This window comes from Budorcas taxicolor, chromosome 7, assembly GCF_023091745.1.
Source record: "Budorcas taxicolor isolate Tak-1 chromosome 7, Takin1.1, whole genome shotgun sequence".
Classification (NCBI taxonomy): domain Eukaryota; kingdom Metazoa; phylum Chordata; class Mammalia; order Artiodactyla; family Bovidae; genus Budorcas; species Budorcas taxicolor.
In genome coordinates this window covers 8,237,411-8,264,833 of record NC_068916.1, presented here as the reverse complement: position 1 = coordinate 8,264,833, position 27,423 = coordinate 8,237,411, and the positions used below count along the sequence as shown (strand labels likewise).

The window sequence follows — 27,423 nt, the reverse complement described above, 5'->3', positions numbered from 1 at the left end:
CACACAGTGGAGGGTCAAATATTTAATAAATGAAGCATTGCATTAAAGATACACATGAGGAGAACATGGGCACACACAGATGTATGGAGAATATGTAGTTACCCATTTTAAACATTTACTTGGCTGCGACCAGTCTTAGTTGTGGCACTCAGGATCTTTTGTTGCCGTGAGCAGGCTTCTCTTGTGGCGTGGGGGTGAGGGCTTAGGTGCTCTGCCGCATGTGGGATCTTAGTTCCCCGACCAGGAATTAAACCTGCATGCCCTGCATTGGAAGGCAGATTCTTAACCACTGGACCACCAGGGAAGTCCCCTGTGGAGCTAGTTTTGAAGCCAAGTCCTAAAAATGGGTTAGGGGCTCATTAATACAATACCATAATTGCACTGTCCAGGCAAAGCGTAGCAGAAGCACAGGGAGGGGTATTCTGAAGTAACAGGATTGACATGGACGCAGCACTTCAACTGAGAGCCTTTCCAAACATTCACACCCTCTGACTCGGGATTTTGCAACTTTTAGAAATGTATCCAGAGGAAGCAGTCAGATACAAATGTGTCCTTACAAGGAAGATCACCACAGCAGCATCCTTTATAAGGGCAAAAGATTGGAAGCCACCTATGTGTCCAGTAATAAGGTGGTATATAGATAAACTGGGAATCATTTCATGAAAACGGGATGGTTATGGACTAGAAGAGATCAGAGGATCCTGTAATTCCATTTGGGTGGTGGTCTTGTCTTATGGATATGTGCAACATGTAGAAATTCACCAAGTTGTGTGTCATTATAAACTTTCCAAATTACTTAGAAGGACATACAACTAGCTAGATCATGTAGCCATTATAAACCAATACTGAATAATATGGGAAAATGCTCCTAATTTAATGTTAAATGATAAAATGTAACATATAAACTATATATCTTACAATCTAGTTTTATTAAGATATGCAATATATGCTTATACACATAATTCATAGAAAAAAATACTGGAAGGAAAGAAGCCAAAGCACTTTCTCTCACAGGTGCTTTTTATTCTGATAATTTTGCCTGAAGTTCCACATTTTCTGGAATGAATATGGGATGCCTCCTGATGATCTTGTCCAGTGCTGGTGGTCACTGTGACCTCTAGTAGCCTCTAGTTCTCACTTTCGGACTCAAATACTGTTCATCTGTAATCATAATCTCCAAAATCCTGAGGACGGATCTGCTGCCAGGCTGACTGATGGTTGTCAACCTAAGTCCTACCAGTTTATGTTTTCCCTATGGCCCCAGTTTTGTATTATTCTTAGTAATCAAGAGAATGACAACAGGGAGCATGTAATATTTATTGAGTGCCTCCTACGTGTCAGGTTCCACTCTGAGGGCTTGACACGAGGACCCTGCTGAAGCCCTCTGGACCCTTGTAAGGCTCTTCTCGACTCTGTGTGGAGGTCTGCAACTCACTCTGGTCTAGGGGACGCAGTAGAAGCCACACTCTGCCTGATGCAGAATAAAGCTTTAAGAAGGCCTGGGTTACTACATAACTCAGCGATTCCACGCCTTCGACCACCAGCGGAAAAATGAAAACATACACTGGCATGAACTTGTACAGGGAAATGTCTGTAATAGCTCTATCCTTAATAGGTGCAACATGCAAATGCCAAATGCCCATCCACTGATGACTGGATAAACGAAGTGGATGGCTATACACTGGAATATTAATCATAAAAAGGAGTGGAAGGAGGGCAATATAGGGGTAGGGCAGTAGGCAGTACAAACTACTGGGGATAAGACAGGCCACAAGGACGCACTGTACAGCACAGGGAATATAGCTAGTAATTTTGTAAAAGAAAAGGAACCTTTAAAAATTGTATAATTTATTTTAATCTTATTAAAATAGTGTATAATCTATTGAAATGCTCAAATAACCTAATCTTTTGATTGTGATGATCTAATCATCTGTTAGACTGAATTAGAGGCTATTCGTTTGTTTACTATAGTTGCCTGTTCTCTCAATTACTCTCAAGAGCAAAGAAACAAAATCAGTCACTCCACTAATTCTCCAGTGAACTGTTTTATTTTAGTGTCTACAAAAGTAAAATAAGAAGTTCAGTGAAGGAGCTGAAGGATAAAGGATAATGGTATTGTAGCTTTTATCCATGATTGGCCTTTTCTACTCCAGGCAGCTGTAACACAGGGTTTGAATCTTACTGTTCCACCTGCTCTAAAAACGCAGTGGTCCCGTAGTTCATCTTGCCTAAGTCCTTGGCCTACTGAGCTCCTCTGTCACACACCGCATGTCATACATGAGTACACACCATACACGTGCATTTCCCATGCTCCTGGCCAGCCTTATTTCTCGCCATCACTAAGTGGGTTTTCTCCACTCCTGTCTGTCATGCTGGTCACCTAATTCTCCAACTGGGTGACTTGGCTCCTCAGAAGACCTGGTCAGAGTCATGTGGCTGGATTGGGAGTGAGAAATGGAGCAGTCCTGCCATATCAATAAACAAGGAGGCCACAATCAGTGAATTTCTGAACCCTAAGGGAAATCAGGAAAGAAAACAATACCTGTGACCCTGCAGCCATGAGGCAGCAGTGGGGAACTTGGAATGTGAAAAAGACACAGGACGCTGGCCCCAGACAGCCGAGATACATATTCAGTTCAGTTCAGTCACTCAGTCATGTCTGACTGTTTGCAACCCCATGGACTGCAGCGTGCCAGGCTTCCCTGAGATACTTATAGAAGGCATGATTTCAGTGAGCCCAGACTCTTGCTTCTTCCCCTACATAGAAAAGCGCTAAATTCCTCCTTTAGATAGCAGGTTTCCTTTAATTAACAATACTCTCTTTATGCCCTTTGTTGTACGACTTCATGAACTGGCTCCTCCCCTTGCTTCCCTGGAGCTGCTCTCTCAGGGTTACTTGAGATGCTGTCTCCCAGGCTTGAAGTCCTAAAACTTCCCATTGAATAAAACAGAACTGTCAACTTTCAGGTTGTGACTATTTTTTAAGTTGAGAGGGGCAAGATGATGACTTTGGTCCAGAGCTCAGGGTTCCCAGACTCATGGGGAAACACAGGAACCTAATCAGGTATAAGCCATCTCTCTAAAGAGCAGATGAAAGTCAAGGGGTTGATGTGGAAAATCAAATGAGGAGACTGACCTCTGGGGGTGGGGCAGCAAATGGAAGCAGATGGAAGCCAAGAGGAAAGATCCCCAGTGGAACTTCTCAGAAATATACACACAAAAATACATGCACAGGACCAGGTCAAAATTTCCTCTGGCCTTTCCTGAACCTTCCACGCGTTTTTCAGCTTTCCAGGGTCACTGAAGCACAAACTCCCAAGTGAAGATGCAAAGTGGTCAAACCCGGGATCACCCAGCCCCCACCCCCACCCACCATCCAGGCAACTATAGTCTACTTGCCTTAAAGCAGAACTGGATTATTGCATCAGATGGCCCAGACAAGAATCTCTTATCTCAATGCAACTTTAAGGGGGAAAGGTCAGGAGACAAGCGCAAGCAGGTTCTATTGGAAGGGTCTGACCTACCCAAGCTTATATGATTTAAGATCTCGCTTGCCCTGAGAATGTCCTGATCTCTGCCTACCACTCAGGCTCACGATGACTGCAGAAAAGGATGGAGGTTCTAATAAGGTCTATTTGCATCTTTTTCCTTTTTAACCTCAAAATGCAGTGTTGGTTTTCCTCATGTTTCCTGCATGCTCAGATGTTTACTTCTTTGTGGTTTTTCTTTTCTTTCCTGATTACACGAGTAATAGATATTTGCAGTATAGACAATTAGTCAAGTACACCAAAATATGAGAAAGACTTAAAAATCATCCCCTGATGGGTACACGGAATCTCTGCACTGGTCTACTTCTGTGTGCATTTGAAATTTTCCATGAGTTTAAGACAAAAAAAGGGAAAGAAGAAACCACTCACTCAGGCCCATATGTTTGTGTGGTTTTGTGTGTGGCAAATGCAAGCTGCATAGTTAAGAGACGGTGTTGTCTGCGAAACCAAAAATTTTTACTGTCGGACAAAGTAACACCCCATGCCTCAGGCCCCCATAGATTTGATGTGATGTGTCCTGTCTGAATCTTTTACCAAACCCATGGATGGTAGCGTCTCTGTCCATGGAATTTCCCAGGCAAGAATACTGGAGTGGGTTGCCCTTTCCTCCTCCAGAGGATCTTCCCGCCCCAGGGACTGAACCTGTGTCTCTTGCACTGGCAGGCAGATTCTTTACCGCTGAGCCACCTGGGAAGCCAGCCCCCAAGACAGCCCTGTCCTAATCCCTGGAACTTGTACATAGTGTTTGATGTCCAGGGAGAATTAAGATTGGAGATGGAAGGAACAGGGCTTCCCAGATGGCGCTAGAACCCGCCTGCCGATGCAGGAGACATGAGAGATGCAGGTTCAGTCCCTGGGGTTGGGAAGATGAGGAGGGAATGGAGGAGGAGTGAATGGCAACCCACTCCAGTATTCTTGCCTGGAGAATCTCATGGACAGAGGAGCCTGGTGGGCTACAGTCCACAGGGTTGCAAAGAATTGGACATGACTGAAGCGACTTTGCACACGTCTGAAAGGAAGGTTGCGACTCTGCTGACCTTAAGATGGAAAGATGTTCCTGGTGTAGCCACAGCCGTCTTAAATGGGGAAGAGGGGAGGAGAAGAGTGAGAATGAGAGAGAAGGCATCATGAGAAAGATCAGACCAGCCCCTGCTGGCTGGGATGACAGAGGAAGGGGCCATAAACAAGGATGCAGAGAGCCTCTAGAAGCTGGAAAAGGAAGGGAAACAGATTCTCCCCTACAGCCTCCAGAAAGAACCAGCTCTGCCAACACCTTGATTTTAGCCCAGCGAGATTCATTTTGGACTTCTAACAACATTCAGAAAACTAAGATCATGGCATCCGGTCCCATCACTTCATGGAAAATAGATGGGGAAACAGTGGAAACAGTGGCTGACTTTATTTTGGGGGGCTCCAAAATCACTGCAGATGGTGACTGCAGCCATGAAATTAAAAGATGCATACTCCTTGGAAGAAAAGTTAGGACCGACCTAGACAGCATATTAAAAAGCAGAGACATCACTTTGCCAACAAAGGTCCATCTAGTCAAGGCTATGGTTTTTCCAGTAGCCATGTATGGATGTGAGAGTTGGACTATAAAGAAAGCTGAGCACCAAAGAATTGATGCTTTTGAACTGTGGTGCTGGAGAAGACTCTTGATAGTCCCTTGGACTATAAGGAGATCCAACCAGTCCATTCTAAAGGAAATCAGTCCTGAATATTCATTGGAAGGACTGATGCTGAAGCTGAAACTCCAATACTTTGGCCACCTGATACAAAGACATAACTCATTTGAAAAGACTCTGATGCTGGGAAAGATTGAGGGCAGGAGGAGAAGGGGACGACAGGAGACGAGATGGTTGGATGGCATCACCAACTCGATGGACATGAGTTTGAGTAAACTCTGGGAGTTGGTGATGGACAGGGAGGCCTGGTGTGTTGCGGTTCATGGGGTCGCAAAGAGCTGGCCACGACTGAGCGACTGAACTGAACTGCACTGAACTGAACCTCCATAACTGTGAGATAATAAATGTGCTGTTTTAGGGCTCCCTGGTGGTTCAGGGGCAGTCTGTCTGCCAATGCAGGAGACATGGGTTTGATCCCTGATCCAGGAGGATCCCACACACTGTAGAGCGGCTGAGCCTGTGCACCACAAGTTCCGAGGCCTGTGCTCATAAGTGTGAGGTGATAACCTCACTGTAGTTTTGATTTGCATTTCTGTAATAATAAGCAGTATTGAGCATTTTTTTCCATGTATTTATTAGCCATCTGGATGTCTCCTTTGGAGCAAAGTCTGTTAAGTACGTCTTCTACCCATTTTTTTTTATTGGGTTGTTGGTCAACACACTAGAAAAACAAACCGAATCAAAAAATTCTTCTAAAATAAAAAAAAATTTTTTTAATGCCTCAAAGCATACTATTAGCCAAGGAGGTGAACTAATAGCTATTGAGTTATCTACTACAGCCCAGACCCTTGACCATCTATTATGGACTGAATAGTGCCCCTGTCCAAATTCATGTTAAACCTGTAAACCTGAATTGAACTGTATGTGGAGACAAACCCTTCAAAGAGGGAAGTAACATTAAAAGAGGTCATAAGGGTGGGCCCCTGATCTAATACGGCTGGTGCCCTTATAAGAAGCACACATAGAGGAAAGGCCGTGTGCGGATACAGCAAGAATGTGGCAATCTGAGCTGAGGAAAGAGGCCTCACTGGGAATAACACTGCTGACATCTTGGTCTTGGACCTGCAGTCTCCAAAAGCGATGAGAGAAGAAGTGTCTGTTGATGCCACTCAATATGTGACACTTCGTTATGGCAGGGAGAGAAGACAAAGACCTCATCTCAGTTAAGCCTCTCAAAACCCTGTTGAGGATGTCTTGCGATAAATGTACTGGACTTCCTTGGTGGTTAAGAATCTGCCTGCTAGTGTTGGGGACAATGGTTTCATCTCTGGTCTGGGAAGATTCTACATGCCGTGGGGCAAGCCTTTGTGCCACAGCTACTGAAGGTCAAGTGTCTAGAGCCAGTAAGAGAAGTTACCACAGTGAGAAGCCCACTCCCCTCAGCTAGAGAAAGACCGCTTGCAGTAACGAAAACCAAATTAATACATAAATATTAAAATGATTACTTAAAATGTACTGGCCCTAATGAAATGACCACATCATTTCACTGACTGCCTGCCCCACATCAGGCAGGTCACAGACACGTGGCAAAGCTCTCTCCTTTGCTGTCTCTGTATCACAGGCAAGGACGTGGGGGCAAAGAAGAGACAAGATGCAGCCCCGAGCCACAGTCTCTCAGTGCCGGAGCCAGGGGCTCAGCCAGATCTCCACCGTGCTTTCTGCTGCAACCTTCATTCCCATCTTTTTTCTGACTCAACACAATAAACTCTAACTAAATGCACCGTGCTTTACTCCCCCTAAAATGACTTCTACAACCTCTCCAGCACAGTCACTCTTGTGGCCCATGTGTGCAAAGTCACTTCTGTCATGTCCGACTCTTTGTAGCCGCCATGGACTGTAGCCCGCCAGGCTCCTCTGTCCGTGGGGATTCTCCAAGCGAGAATCCTGGAGTGGGTTGCCGTTTCCTCCTCCAGGGAATTTTCCAGACCCAGGGGCTGAACCCAAGTCTCTTACGCCTCCTGTATGGGCAGGTGGGTTCTTTACTTCTGGCACCACGTGGAAACCCATCTATACCACTAACAGCCACTGACACGAATGCACACTAGACACCAACAAGTAAGATCCACCCACAGTACATCCTTGTTGTCTTCAATTGTCCAGTCCAGGGACCGGCAGGCAACCTTTCTGTAAATGGCCAGCCAGTCAACATGTTCACTTTTGTGGGTCAAATGGTCTGTGTCTCAAGGACTCAATTCTGTCCTTGCAGTTTGAAAGCATCCACTGATGATACACAAACAAATGGGTGCGACGAAGTTCCCACAAAACTTTATGGATGAAAAAACATGAATTTCTTTTCCATTTTCATCTTGATTTGCTTTTCAACCACTTAAAAACATACCATTCCACCTCCTAGACCACAAAGAGACAGGTGGCGGGCAGCAAAAAGACAGGAGGGAAGCCAGATGTGGGAAGCAGCTTGCCAAGCCCTGGTCCAATCCCAAACCAATCAACTGATCAGAAAGAAAGCCACGGGGCTAGACACTGATGAGCTCTTGCTGCTTTCTTACTGAACAATGTAGACTTCGAATTTCCAGTTTGCTACAGATCCTTTCGCCCAATTTCTCATCCAGGAATACTTGCTATGAACCAGACTCCTTTCCAGGAACTCTGAAGTGCCAAAAATGGGCTTGAAGGGGATAAAGTGCCTTCCTCTGCATAATGAAAATCAAGGGAATGGTGAAAACAAACCCTAAAGTAGAATTTATATCTTTTCTTTAAAATATTTATGTTTTATTTTTATTTATATGGCTATGCTGGGCTTTAGCTGAAACATGTGGAATCTAGTTCCTGGGCTGGGGATCAAACCCAGGCCCCCTGTGCTGGGAGCATGGAGTCTTAGCCACTGGACCACCAGGGAAGTCCCCCTCCCCGCACCCCTTTTTTCAATAGCATGCCTTTTGCTTTATACACAAACAGCAGGTGTCTTTCATCAACATAGCAAAACATCAGGTAGTCTGTCAAATCTTTCACGAACTCAGACTTGGGTAAGAAGGAGCTAATGAACAGGCTTGACATGGACAGGAAACGCCTCCCTGGCTTTTCAAACCTAACCACTTCAGAGGAGGGCCAATCTCATTACCACATCTCCTGCAGCTGCTTAAGAGAAATCCCAAGGAGCCCAGCAATGATTTCTCCCCTAACTATCCAGGGAAGTAAAACTGGGTCTGCTCTGTGAACCACCAAGGGAACATTTCATGCAAAGATGGGCTCGATAAAGGACAGAAATGGTATGGACCTAACAGAAGCAGAAGATATTAAGAAGTGGCAAGAATATGCAGAAGAACTGTATAAAAAAGGTCTTCATGACCGAGATAGTCACGATGGTGTGATCACTCACCTAGAGCCAGACATCCTGGAATGTGAACTCAAGCGGGCCTTAGAAAGCATCACTACGAACAAAGCTAGTGGAGGTGACGAATTCCAGTTGACCTATTTCAAATCCTGAAAGATGATGCTGTGAAAGTGCTGCACTCAATAAGCCAGCAAATTTGGAAAACTGAGCAGTAGAAACAGGACTGGAAAAGGTCAGTTTTCATTCCAATCCCTAAGAAAGGCAATGCCAAAGAATGCTCAAACTACTGCACAATTGCACTCATCTCACGTGCTAGTAAAGTAATGCTCAAAATTCTCCAAGCCAGGCTTCAGCAATACGTGAACCATGAACTTCCAGATGTTCAAGCTGGTTTTAGAAAAGGCCGAGGAACCAGAGATCAAATTGCTAACATTCACTGGATCATGGAAAAAGCAAGAGAGTTCCAGAAAAACATCTATTTCTGCTTTATTTACTATGCCAAAGCCTTTGACTGGGTGGATCACAATAAACTGGAAAATTCTGAAAGAGATGGGAATACCAGAACACCTGACCTGCCTCTTGAGAAACCTATATGCAGGTCAGGAAGCAACAGTTAGCACTGGACATGGAACAACAGACTGGTTCCAAATAGGAAAAGGAGTACGTCAAGGCTGTATATTGTCACCCTGCTTATTTAACTTATATGCAGAGTACATCATGAGAAATGCTGGACTGGATCAAGCACAAGCTGGAATGAAGACTGCCAGGAGAAATATCAATAACCTCAGATATGCAGATGACACCACCCTTATGGCAGAAAGTGAAGAACTAAAGAGCCTCTTCATGAAAGTGAAAAAGGAGAGTGAAAAAGTTGGCTTAAAACTCAACATTCATAAAATTAAGATCATGGCATCTGGTCCCATCATGGCAAATAGATGCGGAGACAGTGGAAACAGTGTCAGACTTTATTTTTCTGGTCTCCAAAATCACTGCAGATGGTGACTGCAGCCATGAAATTAAAAGATGCTTGCTCCTTGGAAGAAAAGTTATGACCAATCTAGACAGCTTATTAAAAAGCAGCAACATTACTTTGCCAACAAAGGTCCGTCTAGTCAAGGCTATGGTTTTTCCAGTAGCCATGTATGGATGTGAGAGTTGGATTATAAAGAAAGCTGAGTGCCGAAGAACTGGTGCTTGTGAACTGTGGTGTTGGAGAAGACTCTTGGAGAGTCCCTTGGACTGCAAGGAGATCCAACTAGTCTATCCTTAAGGAAATCAGTCCTGAATATTCATTGGAAGGACTGATGCTGAAGCTCAAACTCCAATACTTTGGCCACCTGATGTGAGGAACTGACTCATTGGAAAAGACCCTGATGCTGGGAAAGATTGAGGGCAGAAGGAGAAGGGGATGACAGAGGATGAGACAGTTGGATGGCATCACTGACTTGATGGACATGAGTTTGAATAAACTCCGCGAGTTGGTGATGGACAGGGAGGCCTGGTGTGCTGCAGTCCATGGGGTTGCAAAGAGTCAGACACAACTGAGCGACTGAACTGAACTGAACCGAGGATGGTTAACTATCAAGGCTAAGGTGGAAAGCCAGCTGGTATGAAGTCAGCTGCTGTTGCCTAAGACAGTTATCTGGGTGGAGCTCAAAACCTCATCCTTGCTCACAGATTAAGCAAATTTAATCTGCTTAAGTGCCAGACAGTGCTCCCAGTCACAGATGACAGGGACTTAGAACCAAGTTCTTTGGTATGTACGTTAATTAAGTATTATGTATATATGCATAAATAATACATAACCATAGGAGCAAATGAATATTAACAAAGACAAGAAGTAAGGTGCCTAAAATTCATTTCCAGGGGTGGGGGCGGTTCTTAGCCTAAAGTTGTCAAAATGTTTGTGTTTTTCTATATGTTAAGTTGCAGCAGCAGCTATGATAAGTTTAGTCATTTTACCACCCTATCTTTTTTTGATATCTGGGTATTTTTAAATTGAAGTATAGTGAATTTACAATGTTGTGTTAGTTGCAAGTGTACAGCAAAGTGATTCCATTATATATATATTTGTGTGTTTTTGTGTGTGTATTCTTTTTCAGATTCTTTTCCATTATAAGTTAGTACAAGATATGGAGTGGAAACTCTTTTTTAAAGTGACTCCAAAAAGCCACTAGGGATGATATACTGAGATGTCCACTGCTGTGTTATTTATAATACTCAAAAATTAAAGACAACTCAAGTCTCCATCAGCTGGGGACCAGTTAAATTAATTACGGTATGTCCACACAATGAATTACTTGCAATTAATAAGAATGGTATCATAGGGGAAAAAAACGCAGAAATGTAGTCATATTATTAGGTGAGGAAAGCAGGCCAGAAGATACACAAATACCATCTGTGTAGAGAAAAGGTATCTACCATACCCAATGCACAGTGGGAAAAGGGGCCAGACGAATGTGTACCCAGAGTGCTACTCTCCGGGGGAAAGTGATTACAGGTGCTTTTTTCCCTTATAGCAAAGCTGTACTTCATAAGTTTTGTACAATGAACGGGCATTGGTAGTAAGAAACTTTAAAAGAAAATAAAACAAACAAAAGCTACGGTGGTGGCAGCTGACAATGGAGCCTCCCTGGGAGCTCTGGGAATTTCCAGCGAGAGAAGCCGGCGGAGGCCACAACCATGGTGCCCACAGTGGCCTTATAACAGCGGACACGGCACAAGTTCAAGTACATATGAAAGGGCCAAGGTTAGAGAGCTTTATCGACGCTCCTTGGGAATTAAAAACGGGAACGATGAGACCTCTCTGGCAGCCGAGAAAATATGAAGGAAATGATGCTGAAATGGAAACAGCAGAGGCTCAGAGATACAGGAAACAAAATTATGGTTATCAAGGGGGCAAGGAATTAATTGGGAGTTTGGGATTAACAGATACATACTACTATATACAAAAGAGAGAAATAGCAAGGCCCTATTGTATAGCGCAGAGAACTACATAATGGAAAAGAATCAGAAAAAGAATGTATAGATATGTATACAACTGAACCACCTTGCTATCTACCTGTAACATTATAAATCTACTATACTTCAATCAAAAAAAGAAAACAGCAGAACCCGAACTGCCTTATCCACTGTAGAAATTACCAGTATGTATAAGGAAAATGCTAGAAAAGGAATGGGAAGACATGAAAGGTCTTCCATGCTGGACGTTGTTTCCAATGTTTGAAATCCTGTGAGTGCTCTCTTCACAGTCTGTGTGGGGACCGTCGGAATGAATGAAGCAAGACGGGAGAAATTCAGGCAGCGAGGGCACACGAGCGCTGAGTGCTGACTGTGCCACCCAGTCCAGCACTTGGCCCACCTTCAGGGTGACCGAGCCTTACAGCTAACCTGAGAGCTTTGACTTTCAGCCAATTTTTTTTTGGTCACGCCTCATGGCTTGGGGGAACTCTCCTTCCCCAACTAGGGACTGAACCTGGGGGCACAGTGGTGAAAGCGCTCAAAGTGGTCAACGTGGAGAAAGTGGAGAAGTCTTAACCACTAGGCCACCAAGAAACTCCTCCCGTTTCCTTCCCCCAAGCCCATTTTACAGATGCGAAAACTCTTTAAAATGGCTTAAGGGAAGGCTTACAGGAAAGAAGCAATCAGTCAAGGAAGAAGGAGCTTACAGGGAAGCTTCCATGGAAGAAGCAATCAGTCAAGGCCCCGTTAGCAAGACATAGAGATTGGATTTGAACCCACATCTTTAGACTGAGAATACTAGCACTTGCATGCTGTAGGATCCTACGCACCATAAACTCAAACTCAGGTAACCTTTGGTGCCAATGTGGGTTCCTGAAAAGCTTCCTAAAGATACACATCCACGAGTTGCCACTTTAAAAATGTATAACAGCCTTTGATGTGCGTCCCCCAAAGCTCCATTGCTTATAAGAACTGAACAATGAGATAACAGTTCTCCAGAGAAAAATACAACTATTGAAGCAAAATCTCGATGACAGCATTCTCTTCTCTGAGTTCGATTCATCTCCATGATGCACAAATGCCTCGCTTCATTGAAACCTCAGCATTGGGTCTGAATAAGGCAGAGAGGTTTCCTCGCACCATTCATATGGCTTGAGGACTGACCAGCCAAGATCTTGGCACGTCTGTTCCTGCTGACGAGAATACCGGCCTGGGTGAAGCTCAATTCAGCAGCCCCGTTCCCCGCAACTTACAAACCATGGGACGATGCTCAGCTTGGATTTGATCAGGGAATAAATGACAGAAGCAATGAAGTATTGGAATGGTCAAAAGGTTTGTCTGGGTTTGTAAGATGTTATGGAGAAACCCGAAAGAAACTTTTGGCCAACCCAACAGAATGAATTAGCTGAGCAACAAGATAAGTGATTGTGAACCTCGCCTAGCAAAACCCCTCCATTATCTCTCACGCGTTCTATTCTTCCAGGTGCAGCCCATCAAAATCTTAATTGCCCAATTCGTGCCCAACATATACTGAACAAAATCTGAAAAGGAATATCTAACAATGCTTCTTCTCTAACTTTTTGAAAGCCTCCATAATAAAACAAACCCTAGGTGTTCCCCACAGTGTAGCCTGCAACAACTCAAACTGAAAGTCAACTTCTATAGTAGAAATTAACACAACATCTTAAAATCAACTCTACTTCAATAAAATAATTTTTAAACAACCCAATGACAGTAACAAAAAAATAATGAGTAAAATAAGAAAGTCAACTTGGTTAAAAAAATGTATAAACAAAAGGCCCTTTTTAGAAATGAGCTTTATTTTCAATCCTACTTAGTTCTAAAAGCCTTCATATTTATTTTTTCCTCCCACCAGGTTACCTACAAGCTTGGATTCCACACATCACAACAAATAAATCAAACACCTGCAGGATCCAGGTGCTGACCACCAGACGGCCACATTGGTGATAAAATTAGGACTCAGATTCAAAGAAGCTTCTGTGCAAAATGCTGTATTTCCTCAAATGAGGGTTATTGTTTGTCAAGCTTGAAATCATCCACTTAAAAAGCAGACCCCAAAACCCAAGCTTTCAGAACTGGATCCCAGTACCACCACATAAATCACTCTCATTCTAAAGACTCTACAATTAATGGTCCCCGAAAGTTACTTTAATAGAGGGCTTCCAGGCAAGGCAAAGTTTCTCATAAAACCCCCATTCACCCTGCCAACTGCTCTGCACCTCTCTTCCATGGGAATCCGTAATACTTCACCCTCAAAGTCCTGGGGCAACCTTAGTGGCACCGTGTGGCCGAGCACAGCCCATTGTGATAGGGAAGGAATCTGGACACTGACCCAGCAACAATGAACTTGCTCAGTCATCACAAACACAGTGCAATAAGAGGCTGCATCAAACCAAAAAGCCAACCTTTCTGCCTCAGATCCCTGGATAAGAAAGATTTTTACAAATCCGTGTAACTCGAACCAAAAAAGGATAGTCATTAAAAATAAACCAAGAAAGACACAGAAACGGGTTTCCAGGGAAAGCCTGGTAGAAGAGAGATTCTGCTCTGATTAAACAGGTTCTTTTATCTTTGGGGAATGCAACATTATCCCAGCCCTTTACATACACTCTCCTCAGACTCCTTAAGTAGACAGCATTTCAAGGCAGCGATCAAAGTGAAAATATCTTTCAAAAGAAAACAGTGATGTGGCTGGGAAACCGTGTGTATCTTGGCGAACATTTTTTCCACCCACCACAAGCTTGGACTTTCTGGGAAGGTCACTCGGTTTCCGGTCAGAAACATTCTCGAAGTCGTCAGGAACGGAGGAAGAGAGACTCAGAAGGTGTGTTCTCGGTTCTGCGTCTGGAGCTCAGGAACCAAACAGCCTGGAAAAGTTAGAGGGCAAACCTCCATGAGGATGGGAAGCTGTAGCCTTGAAAACGCTGTCACGAAATATTTTCTGGTTACCATTACTATGGGCTTCCCAAGTGGCACCAGTAGTAAAGAACCCACCTGCCAATGGAGGAGACTCAGAGAGGCAGGTTCAATCCCTGGGTTAGGAAGATGCCCTGGAGTAGGAAATAGCAACCCACTTCAGTACTCTTGCCTGGAAAATTCCATGGTCAGAGGAGCCCAGTGGCCTACAGTCCATGGGACCGCAAAGAGTCAGACACATTCTATTACTAAGATTATTTTGCACCATTTTCTTATTTTACAAGTAACTCTATTACACAACAACGTAAACACACTTAACACTCAACTGTACACGTTAAAAAAAGTAACTCTTCTAAAAAGTATCTACATCTTATTTTAGCCCATGCTCTATCACTGCAAGTCAGTGGTGACTTTCATAAATGAAAAAGACCTTTGAGTAAACAATTATTAGAGAACTGCTAACTGAAAAAATCTGGAACAAGAGAGGCCTAGAAACTGGATAAATGTTCATGAAGTTTGGGAATGGGTATACAGGTTATGATATAGGCCTACAGGGGAAAACTACAGAGTTGTTAAAAATATACACAGTTGACTCTTGAACAACACAGGTTTGAACGTGTACCCGACCACTTATACGTGGATTTTGTCTATTTTTTCAATAGTAAATTCCACAGTACTACAGGATCTAAGGTTTGGTTAACTGGATATTTTTTAACAGTAATAGGAAAAGGAGTACGTCAAGGCTGTATATTGTCACCCTGCTTATTTAACTTCTATGCAGAGTACATCATGAGAAACGCTGGACTGGAAGAAACACAAGCTGGAATCAAGATTGCCAGGAGAAATATCAATAACTTCAGATATGCAGATGACACCACCCTCATGGCAGAAAGTGAAGAGGAGCTAAACAGCCTCTTGATGAAAGTGAAAGAGGAGAGCAAAAAAGTTGGCTTAAAGCTCAACATTCAGAAAACGAAGATTATGGCATCTGGTCCCATCACTTCATGGGAAATAGATGGGGAAACAGTGGAAACAGTGTCAGACTTTATTTTTTGGGGCTCCAAAATCACTGCGGATGGTGACTGCAGCCATGAAATTAAAAGACGCTTTCTCCTTGGAAGAAAAGTTATGACCAACCTAGACAGTATATTCAAAAGCAGAGGCATTACTTTGCCGACTAAGGTCCGTCTAGTCAAGGCTATGGTTTTTCCTGTGGTCATGTATGGATGTGAGAGTTGGACTGTGAAGAAGGCTGAGCGCCGAAGAATTGATGCTTTTGAACTGTGGTGTTGGAGAAGACTCTTGAGGGTCCCTTGGACTGCAAGGAGATCCAACCAGTCCATTCTGAAGGAGATCAGCCCTGGGATTTCTTTGGAAGGAATGATGCTAAAGCTGAAACTCCAGTACTTTGGCCACCTCATGCGAAGAGTTGACTCATTGGAAAAGACCCTGATGCTGGGAGGGATTGGGGGCAGGAGAAGGGGACGACCAAGGATGAGATGGCTGGATGGCATCACGGAGTCTGAGTGAACTCCAGGAGTTGGTGATGGACAGGGAGGCCTGGCGTGCTGCGATTCATGGGGTCGCAAAGAGTCGGACACGACTGAGCGACTGAACTGAACTGAAACACCGCAGTACTACACGATCCAAGGTTGGCTGAATCTGTGGACGCAGGACTGTGGATATGGAGGGCCAACTGTAAAGTTACACTTGGATTTTCAACTTCGAGGACAGTCGACTCCCCTAACCCTTGTGCTGTCAATTAATAGTATAAGGGAATTCTCTGTATTATCTCTGCAACATTTCTATAAACCTAACTCTTTCCAAGATAAAAACGGTTATTTGAAAAACTAACAACAGATGGGGCAGGAACAACTGAGTCACACCACATACAAACGAAAGAAGCTGGATCCCTACTTCACATCATACACAAAAGTTGACTCAAAATGGATCACAGACCCAATTATTAAAACTATACAATGTTTACAAGAAATTTTTAGGTGAAAGTCCTTGTGACCTTAGGTTGAAAAGTAAAGTGAAAGTCGTATCTGACTCTTTGTGACCCACGGACTGTAGGCTCCTCTGACCCACCTCTGTCCATGGAATTCTCCTGGCAAGAATACTGGAGTAGGTTGCCATTCCCTTCTCCAGGGGAATCTTCCTGACCCAGGGATCGAACCAGGTATCCTGCATTAAAGGTGGACTCTTTGTCGTCTGAACCACCGTCTGAGCCACCAGGGAAGCCTTGGATGAGGCAATGACTTTGAGGCTATAACACAAAAAGTACAAGCGATAAAAGAAACAGACACACTGGACTTCATCAAATTTGTAGAATTTTGCGCTTCAGATGACACCATCAAGAAACTGAAAAGACAATCCACCAAATGGGAGGAAATGCAAATCATTTACCTGATAAGGGACTGGTATCCAGAACTTAAAAAGAACCCCTCCAATTACAACTTTAGTAATAATCCAACTGAAAACTGGCAAAAGATCCAAACAGACATTTCACCAAAGAAGATATACAAACAGCCAATAGTTCAGTGTCATTAACTGTCAGGGAAATGTAAATCAACCTTCACATCCATCAGGAAGGCTATAATCAAAAAGACTGACAATAACAAGCATTAGCAAGGTCATGCAGAAATTGGAACCGTCAGACACTGCTAGTGGGAATGTAAATTGCTGAGCCACTTTGAAAGAGTCTGGCGGTTCCTCAAAAGGATAAATATAGTTACCATATGACCCAGCAATTCCACTCCTGGGTATATACCAGAGATCTGAAAACTTAAGTCTGCATAAACACTTGTACACAAATGTTTGTATCAGCATTCTTCAAAATAGCCGATAAGTGGGAACATCTCAAATATCCACCAACAGACGCGCAAACTGTGGCCTATCAATACAATGGACTATTATTCAGTCACAGAAAGAAATGAAACAGTGACACACACTACACCATGGAAGAACGCAGAGGACGTTATGCTGAACGAAGGCAGCCAGACACCAAAAGCCACACATGACGCCATCAGTGTGGAATATGACAACAGGCAAATCCAACAGGGACAGGAAGGAGATCAGTGGCTGCCTCAGGGTGGGAAGGGGAGGAATGGGAAGGATCTGCTTAATGGGTAGTGGGTTTCCCTTGTGGTGGATGAAAACATTCTGGGACTAGAGGTGACAGGTGCACAACCATACGAAAATACTACAAAATACTGAATTGTGAAGACTGACTTCCACTTTTTACTTAAAATCTTTTTCCATGGTTTGACACTTTCCTTTTCTCCCTATCTTCCCCTGCCCATAATTTTTTACGAATATTTCAACATAAAGAAGAGTTAAAAGGACAGTTCAGCAAACACCCACAAACACACGACCTACATTCTGTAATTAACACTTCACTTTACCATGTATCCATCCGTTTATCCACCCAATTATCCATCTACCTAATTTTGGATATGTTTCAAAGTTGCAGGTATCAGTGCCCTTGGTCTCTAAACATTCAGACACCTTTCTCCCTGTGAAGTGAAGTGAAGTGGAGTTGCTCAGTCGTGTCTGACTCTTTGTGACCCCATGGACTGCAGCCCACCAGGCTCCTCCGCCCATGGGGTTTTCCAGGCAAGAGCGCTGGAGTGGGCTGCCACTGCCTTCTCCATTTCTCCCTATATTTCAAGCTTTTTGTTGCTGTTGTGCAGTCACTATGCCATGTCTGACTCTGTGACCCCATGGACTGTAGCACGTCAGGTTTCCCTGACCTTCATCATCTCCTGGAGTTAGCGCAAACTCATAGGAGAAGGCGATGGCACCCCACTCCAGTACTCTTGCCTGGAAGATCCCATGGGCGGAGGAGCCTGGTAGGCTGCAGTCCATGGGGTCGCTAGGAGTCGGACACGACTGAGCGACTTCACTTTCACTTTTCACTTTCATGCATGGGAGAAGGAAATGGCAACCTACTCCAGTGTTCTTGCCTGGAGAGTCCCAGGGACGGGGGAGCCTGGTGGGCTGCCGTCTCTGGGGTCGCACAGAGTCGGACACGACTGAAGCAACGCAGGAGCAGGAGCAGCAGCAGCAGCATGTCCATTGAGTCGACGATGCCATCCAACCATCTCATCCTCTGTCGCCCCCTTCTCCTCCTGCTCTCAGTCTTTGCCAACATCAGGGTCTTTTCCAATAAGTCAACTTTGTGCATTAGGTGGCCAAAGTATTGGAGCTTCAGCTTCAGCATCAGTCCCTCCAGTGAAAATTCAGGGTTGATTCAAGCTTTTTAGGACTTTTTAAAAATTTCCAACTGCGCTCAGCTCCAACAATTACAAAAGTGAGTGTACAGAATAGTGAACCATCCCCTTGGACCCGCTGCCTTCCTCAGCAGTCACAGCACGGTTGCCTCAGTGGACAGGCTGGACTAGATCCTCCAGATTCTGCACGGGCAGTCACTTCCCTCGCTCACTCATTCAGCATTCCGTCAGTGTTACTGTGTGCGAGTCACAACACCAGAGTGTGACGCCAGAGTGTACCTACAGGTGACAGCCCACCTTTTTACTTTCTAAACATTTTCCTGGGTGTGCGTGTGGGTGGCAGTGGGGAGGCAGAATTCCCTGACGGTCCAGTGGTTAGGACTCTACACTTTCACTGCTGAGGGCCCAGGTTCTATTCTTGGTTGGGGAACTAAGATCCCACAAACCATGCAGCATGGCCAAAAAGAAAAAAAGAAGAAAAAAAAATTCTGTGTAGACATGTTATCAGTGATGATGTCATCACCATTGGTCATATGAGTATCTCTTGAGCTACCTGACTCTTCTTCTATTCTTGGAGATTTAGGTGATTTCCACTTTTTAACAGCCTGAAAAAGTCCATTGCTGCCTCCCTGACAGAGCCCTTTCTGGAGGAAAGCTTCCCTCACTCAGAGCACAGGCTGAAAGAGCTGGCCTAGGTCAGGGAGCTATAGAAAGTCACAATCAAAATCAGGACCCTAGGCTACTGGCTAAGCTAGCCTTGGGCTGAGCCGAGAGGTTACGAAGCCTGAGGCTACCATCCTGATGGTCACAAGCCAGCAGACAAGTAGTGAAGAAAGCCGGTCAGGTAAGAAAGAATGATGAAGCCGATGGACAGAGAAAATGATAACATAATGAGTTCTCCTCTGCCCCAGAACCTTTGCACGTGCTACTGCTGGCACTACTATGCCTCTCTCCAGCTCTGTAAATGGCAGATTTCCTCTCGATCTTTAGGTCTTGATTTCAATGACATCTTCTTAGCCTCTCCCTGACCATCCTAAACTGGGAGCCTCCCCCTTCAATTCTCCACCTCGCAATTGATTTTTTTCCTATTTTCTTGCTATGCCCCTGTTATTCTGTACATTCACTGAAAGAAAAACGTTAGTCGCTCAGTTGTGTCTGACTCTTTGCGACCCCACAGGCTGTAGCCCGCCCGGCTCCTCCATCTGTGGGATTTTCCAGCACGAATACTGGAGTGGGTAGCCATTTCCTTCTCCAGTGGATCTTCCTGATCCACAGTTTGAACCTGGATCTCCTGCACTGCAGGCAGATTCTTAACCGTATGAGTGACCAGTGCGTTCACTGAAGGCAGGGACTGTGGCTGTTTCGGTCTCAACTGTAATCCTGGAGCACAGCCCTCGACAGACACTTGTGAATAAATACTAATAAATGAATGAAGGAGGAGCTCCCCAACACTTCTACTTTCTGTGAGGACTTAGTTATACTTCCTACACTCCTGTAAATTCCTTGATCTCTTCATGAGCCCTCTTTGTACCTAGGTAGGCCTCATCCAAACTCCCCAAAGGGGCCTTTCTAGGCCCCTATTTTTGGGCTTCTCTGGTGGCTCAGACACTAGAGAATCTGCCTGCAACGCAGGAGACCCGGATTTGATCCCTGGGTCAGGAAGATCCCCTGGAAAAGGGCATTGCAACTCACTCCAGTGTTCTTATCTGGAGAATTCCATGGACCGAGGAACCTAGCAGGCTACAGTCCACGGGACTGCAGAGAGTCAAGACACAAGTGAGCAATTAATACTTGTCAGGCATACTTTACAGTCCTCTTTCTGGGCTCTAAAATACTTTCTAGCGGCACAGAAACCCCTGCTCACCTGACCTCCTACGTCCTAGAATCATCCCCTTAAACAGCTACTTGGTTGACACAAGGACCACCCAGCAACCCCAAATTCAGCATCTCAATGACTCAAGACAGCCAACTTTTCATCCTCTTCCTCTTCAGAGAAAGGACACAGGGATGGGCCCAGCATGCCCCAGAACCCCTGATGCTCTTGTTTCTTTTCCCCTGAGTCTGTTTCCTCTGAGTGTCATGATTCACTAACAACAGTACTGGGATTATGGCCCTGACACTGAAAGGAAAACCAATCCAACCGGGTATTTTTCACCTAATGAGAAAAATATAAATATAAATAGGCATAAAAGCCAGAAATAAATTCTGAATACACTTCTGCTGGCTTCCAGCAGGGTGGGAGCAAAACCCAGCAGCACACTGGTCTCTCAAGCCATATTTTCCACTTTGGCCAATGCCAAGCATAGGCTAAGCACAACAGAGCTGGCAAGAGGTGACGGAGCCACAGGCTCCAGGGAAGGCATCTCTTGACAGCTCCCGCCAAGGCCCCGGGCACAGCCAGGACTTGGAGAACGCCATGTTCTAATCAAAGCTTCAGCCTGGACTGCAGGGACACACTTTAACTCCTGTAGACACCTGTTTCCTCTCGAGCATAGAGAGTTACTTTGAAAGCAGAAATCATGACACAAAAGTGCAGACTGGGCGGACAGAGAACGACCATCAGGAGGATCATTCTAGGGAACGACACTGAGAGCAATAATGACGGAGGAGACAGGCGGGCTGGACTTACACGATCATGCAGAACATCATGAAGACGTTCCACAGCGCAATGAAGATTCGAAAGTATCTGAGGCTCAGCAGGAACTCCCGGATGTTGTCACCTGGGAAGTCAGAAAGCATTTTCACAAGCAGGGCTAACACTTCTGTTTTCAGCACTGCAGTGTGCTTCTGTGGCCCCTGCCCGCCCCACACCCCCTGCCCCCGTATCCCAGCAGCAGCATGGCTTGTCCTTTGGGCCACCTCTGTTCCCCAACCCTGAGCACTCAGGCTACAGCTGCCAGTGACCAACCCCCAGAGAGGACCAAGCCCCCAGCCTCTGAGTAGCTCAGGGAAGAGCACATGACCCAGATCTGTCCAGTGAGAGCTGGCCCTGCGACTGTGGCCCCAACTACTGGGAAAGAGGCACCTGCTTTCTGCCAGGGTTGCTGGGCTGTGAAGATGGAAGCCCAACTCTCTAAGGCAGGGGTTGGAAAACCATGGCTGGTCCACAGGCCAAAACTGGCCTCTGCTACTTACTTCTGTATAGCCCATGAGTGAATAAAATTTTTTTTTTAATGATTAAAAAAAAAAAATCAACAAAGCTTTTAATGAGACACAAGAAATTACATGAAATTCAAATTTTAATGTCTGTAAATAAAACTTTATTAAAATACAGCCATGCCTATTCAGTTACATATTGTCCATGGCAGTTTCCAAATCATAGAGGTGACCTGTTGCACCAGAGACTGATGGCCCACAAAGCCTGAACTATTTATGATCTGGAAAAAATGTGCGTCGAGGGTCTTCTTTACTAACACAAGCCAGCCTGAGAGTAAAGCCAACCCAGGAGGAAGAAGAGCTGGGGAGGGCCACATGCTACAGGTCTGTTTTAAGCCCTGAATCCACATGTGTCTGAAGATCACGCTACCCTTGGATGTTTCCATTCACTTTACACATTTTGAGCTGATTTCCAGGATTTACAACTGAAGTGATGGTGTTAGTTGCTCAGTCATGTCCAACTGTTTGTGACTCCATGGACTGTAGCCTGCCAGGCTCCTCTCCATAGAATTCACTAGGCAAGAATACTGGAGTGGGTAGCCAGTCGCTTCTCCAGAGGATCTTCCTGACCCAGGGAATGACGCCTGGTCTCCTGCATTGTAGACGGATTCTTTACTATATGAGCCACCAGGGAAACCCCTTACAACTGAAAAGGCATAGTAATTCAGGCATGTAGAACAAGAGCTTTGCTTTGGTGATGACTTACTCTAGAACACACTGATGCCAAGGAATAGAAACCACTCCAAGGAGAGGGAATTTGGTACATGAAGACTCCAGAGGGACTTCCCTGGCGGTCCAAGGATTAAGAATCTGTCTTCCAATACAGGAGATGGAGCTTAGATCTCTGGTTGGGGCAAGAAGATCCCACATGCCTCAGGGCAACTAAGGCCGTGAGCTGCAACTACTGAGCCCACACACCACACGAGAGAAGCCTGTGCACCACAACGAAAGATCCCACATGTCACAAGGAAGATCTTGCGTGCCACAACTAAGATCTGATACAACTACAAACCATAAATATTAGGGGAAAAGAAGATTCCAGAGACCTGGGTTCCAGAACCTTTCTCTGGGGTTTTGAGTTGACTGCCCAGCCTCTTAAGGCCTCCAGAATGAGATGAGACATCCAGACGAGGTGCTCTACAAGGGTGGCACCCCAAGTGCCATCCACAGACCAGGGCTGTCCGGGAAGTATGGAATGCCAGGTAGGAGCTCGGAAACTTCCAGAGCAACCCAACGTTGATGGCCACTTGGCGCTGCTGCACCATCCAAGCACAGAAGCAGCACAAGGTCTTGCTCAACATAGTTTAGACAAGTCCAGCACTGTCCAAAGGGGATTCCCTGGTGGCTCAGTGGTAAAGAACCTACCTGCAATGCAGGAGCCGCAGGAGACGTAGGTTTGATCCCTGGGTGGGGAAGATCCCCTGGAGGAGGGCATGGCAACTCACTCCAGTATCCTTGCCTGGAAAATCCCATGAACAGAGGAGCCTGGTGGGTTGCAGTCCATGGGGTTGCAAACAGTCGGACCCAACTGAGTGACTAAACAACAGTGTTGTCCAAGTCACGGGGTTAGTGACATGTAACACACCCTCCATAGTGTTGGCCCAGCACGGACTACAAATGTCAGAGACAGGTCCATCCCTAGGATGTCTGCAAGGCACTGCTTGGTGAGGCCCTTCTCTGAGCCCAGATCACAAAAATGGCCTCTCTCCCTCTCAACAAAGGCTGATTCAAGGCCACTAGTCTGGGGGGCACAGGGAGGAATGAGACAGGTATCCCCGCCCCAAGGAGCTCACAGGGAGGACAAATACTAAACAAGGAACCACATAACTGATAATTCACTGAGTGCCGTGGGAGCTATAACGGGGTACCCAACCTGGCGTGCTTCAGGAGTGGGGTGGGGTCAGAAGTCTCACTGAGAAAGTGCATAAGCTCGGATGTTAAATATGGGCTGAAGTTTACTGTCCTTCCACGCAGGTGACTTGGGCCTATGTGTGCCCCAGTTTCTTCCGGTGCAAATAGAGATGATGGGGGACTGGGAAGTCTGCTGCACAGTGCCCATTATATAGGATGCTCTCGGTAAATGAAGTCACTATGATATTAGGGGTCAATCAAGCAGACGATGGACAGGGAGGAGCATTCTCTGCAGGGGTACCAGCCCACACAGAGTCCTAGCTTGAAGGAGCCTTGCAAGAAGCCCCCAATCAGAGGAGAGTCACTGTTCTGACCATCCTTGTCATCAATGCTCCTGCTACTGCCAAGCTATAATAGTGCCTTACACATAGTGGGTAAGCAACGTACACAACTGCTGAATGAATGCATGCATTTCTGAATGATTGACAGATGAATGGTCTAGTGACTGAGAGGACAATCTCTGGAGACAGAAACACCCAGGCTCAAATCCTCATGCTGTCACTGATTTGCTCGGTGGCCACAAAAAAGTTGAGCTCCATTTCTGAGCCTCAGTTTCCTAACACAGGAAAATGCTCCTTACCTTTTAGAAACAGAGGTGGAATGAAATACCTGTAGGAAGAACCTAACAAGGCAGCCACCACCAGGCCAGCCCCCGATAAAGGAGAGCTGTCAGACTGTCTGTTCCGATTCACAGCTCCTCAGGGTTCCTGCTGTCCCCATGCAATGCTCCCTCACAGCACCCATGAGCTTGGCTGCAACGTCGCCTCCTCAGAGGGCCTTCCCTCCATACAAGGAAGCTGAAGCAGCAACCCCATTGCTAGCCTACATCTTCTCCTTTACTGTCTGTTCTTTGTTGAGGAACTGTTTGTCCCACTCTGTGTGACTACAACCCAAAGGCAGGAATTACCTCTGTCTTGTTTCCTGCTGTGCTCCCAGCATCCAGCACAGTAGCTAGTATATAACAGGAACTCAGTAAATGCTAGGTGAATGAATGGATGAATGGGTATAATAGTCAGGTACAGGTCCCATTAGACTCCAAATAGTTGTACGAGTCAATTTAGCTGCAAGTATATATTCAAGAGCCACCAGAGGCCAGGCGGGTAAAATGCTATAAAGGGGGCAGAGGCTGGGATAAGCTAGAGTCCACAGGCCCCACTTCGATGGGGTTCTGCTTCTCAACTCCCATTCAACAGATGCCAAAAGGTCTCCTGAACTCCAAGTTGTAGAATGTTCTGATTTACATCTGAAGTTTTATATGACACCTTCTGGCTTATTTGAAAGCTAATCTAATTGAAAATTAAATTAATCTAATTGAAAATTAAACAGGTCTACAGCATTCTGAACCCACTCCAATATTCTTGCCTGGAGAATCCCATGAAAAGAGAAGCCTGTGGGGGCCCTGTGGGGGTTCTGGTTCATGAAGTTGCAAAGAGCTGAACACAGCTGAACGACTGAACAATAACAACAGCATTCTGAAGAAAATACCTATTTGTGAGGATATTCATTCATTCACACTGGAATGTTGGAACTTCAAGGACACAAGGAAGCCAAAACAAGCTGGAGCCTCTTTTCTGGAGCTTAAGATCAAGTGTGAGAAGTAGATACTAGCCAGATGACAGCACACACAGAAGAAAATTATAATTGTAAAAAGTGATACGAGTGCTGACCTATGCAAGGAGGCCTGGTAAGAGAAACAAGTGGATGACAAAGGTGGGCAGAAGGAACAGCGCAAACTCCGGCCACCCTCACCACACACACTTAAAACTGATGAGAAAAAACTGTCCTCTCCGAAATGTCCCAATTTCAGAGTCCTGAAAGGAGGCCTTACCTGTGCTGGGCTCCCTCGACTCCTCCCCAAAGCCCTGCGTGTCCTTCTTTTTCCTACAAAGAGAAGCAGACAGCGTCCACGTTCAATAGGACAAACACATCACTTGGTCCCCAGGCCCTGATCCCCGGCTCAGAGGAGAGTTCTAGCCCTACCGCTGGTTTGCTGTGACTTCGAGCAGTTCAGTGATCCTCCCTGGAGCACCACTTGCCCCGCAAATCATAGCTATGACTACAGCCATCGACGGGGTGGAGGCGGTGGTCCGAGGGTGCCAGATGTGGGGCTGAGGATACACGTTAGGGCTAAGAGATTCTCGGGGGATGGGCCTGAGGCTCTCATGGGTCCGAGCAGAGGGATACTGGGGGAACTGAGAGTCTGGATTTCAAGTTGCGGTGGCGCAGAGGATCGGAGAAGGACGGACCGGAATGGAGGCGGAACTAGATTCCTGGACTTGGGGGCGGGGCCGGGGTCGTAGGGCAGGCTCACGCTCGCAGGGGCGGGGCTACAGTTCCCGCGGATGGAGCCACGGTCCAACGCGGCCTACTCACAGCTTAAAGTTGAGCACCGCCCCGGCGTTCATCAGCAGCGTCCTGCAGAGGAAGAATACGGTTACTTAGACCGCCCCCCACCGTACAGGGCCCTCACGTCCCATCCTCTGGTCCCCCTAATTACCCAAACAGCAGGATGTCCCCGATCATCGTTACGGCAGGCGCGTCCGTCAGAACAGGAAGCGGAAACCTCGGGGAGGGAGGGGAGAGACACATGAACCAACCAATCTGGAAGCAGCTCTGGCGAGGGCTGAGCCAATCAAAGACCAAGGCGGGCAGGGTCCCGCCTTCTACAGGCCAAGCCCCTTAAAGGAAGAGCCAGTGTTAATGAAAGTGTTAGTGTCTCAGTCGTGTCCCACTCTTTGCGACCCTATGGACTGTAACCCCTCAGGCTCCTCTGTCCATGGACTTCTCCAGGCAAGAATACTGGAGTGGGTTGCCATTGCCTTTTTCCGGGAATCTTTCCGACCCAGGGCTCGAACCCACGTATCCCGCATTGCGGGCATATTCTTCACCATCTGAGCCCTCAGGCCTTGAACGTAACCAAGAAAGGGCGGGGCGAGAACATGACGTCATCCAACGGGAGGGAACCATATGCTGGCAGGATTGGGTCACGGATTGGAAACCTATCGCCCATGTGTGAGTGACCAGCGCTCCACACCACTAGCCCAGCAGCTTTTCCTTCTGCTCGGCTAGGTTCTCAAAGGATGCGGCCTCTGGAAAAACGGGATCTTTTGATCATTAAACTGCATAGGGGAATGGATCCCGACGCAGTGGGTTCTCCCTGACATGTACATCCCGACTGTTGGGTTCCAAAGGGCCTCTTCCTGGGCCCCACGGAAGGCAAGATCCCCACTAGCCGGGGGAACTATCGGGGGCGGGGGTTCCCACTGAGCGGTTCCCTCGGAGGACGTGATTCCTGGCGGAGGACAGAAGTTATGGCTTAGAGCTGGGATCATGACGGATCGATAGAGGACTAGGGATCTGACCGAGAAGACCCTATGGGGCACGGGAGTATGGGGTTCACAAGTGATCCGGTCCCACGGGGGGATGGAGGTCTCGAATCAAGGGCTCCACAGAGGACGTGGGTCCTAACCGAGCCCCACAGGAGTGGGGTCCTGAATGATCCGTCCTGCCTGAGTGGGCTCCTTGAGGAACGGATATCTCCCCCCTCCAAGGATAGATTCCGTGTCCAACTCACACTCCACAGCGACCCCGGACCCGGCATCATCCACCCATCCCACTCCACCGGGCTGGGCTGAATCGGGTCATGATGGCTCGAGAGACAGAGTGTGGGATGCTGGACCGACCGAGCTCCATGGGGC

General features: G+C 46.2%; 1 protein-coding gene across 5 annotated transcripts; it reads right to left on the bottom strand.

The window, feature by feature from the left end:
* Positions 1–14: 14 nt before the first annotated feature.
* On the bottom strand, positions 15–26,288 carry SMIM7 (small integral membrane protein 7). Of its 5 annotated transcripts, none has more exons than XR_008199695.1 (5): positions 25,706–26,055; positions 25,554–25,606; positions 21,288–21,378; positions 14,242–14,374; positions 15–262 (listed from the first exon to the last, which is right to left on the bottom strand). XR_008199695.1 is itself a non-coding variant. In XM_052643210.1 (5 exons), exons 1-5 carry the CDS (start codon positions 26,246–26,248, stop codon positions 229–231), a joined length of 246 nt encoding a protein of 81 aa, XP_052499170.1. In that variant the 5' UTR covers positions 26,249–26,288; the 3' UTR covers positions 15–228. The 5 variants fall into 5 exon arrangements, 3 of the variants coding, with proteins under 3 accessions (XP_052499170.1, XP_052499168.1, XP_052499169.1); XM_052643210.1 differs by lacking the exons at positions 14,242–14,374; positions 25,706–26,055 and adding exons at positions 26,099–26,140; positions 26,223–26,288; XR_008199696.1 differs by lacking the exon at positions 15–262 and adding an exon at positions 2,426–2,465 and having other exon boundaries at positions 25,706–26,056.
* Positions 26,289–27,423: the final 1,135 nt, after the last annotated feature.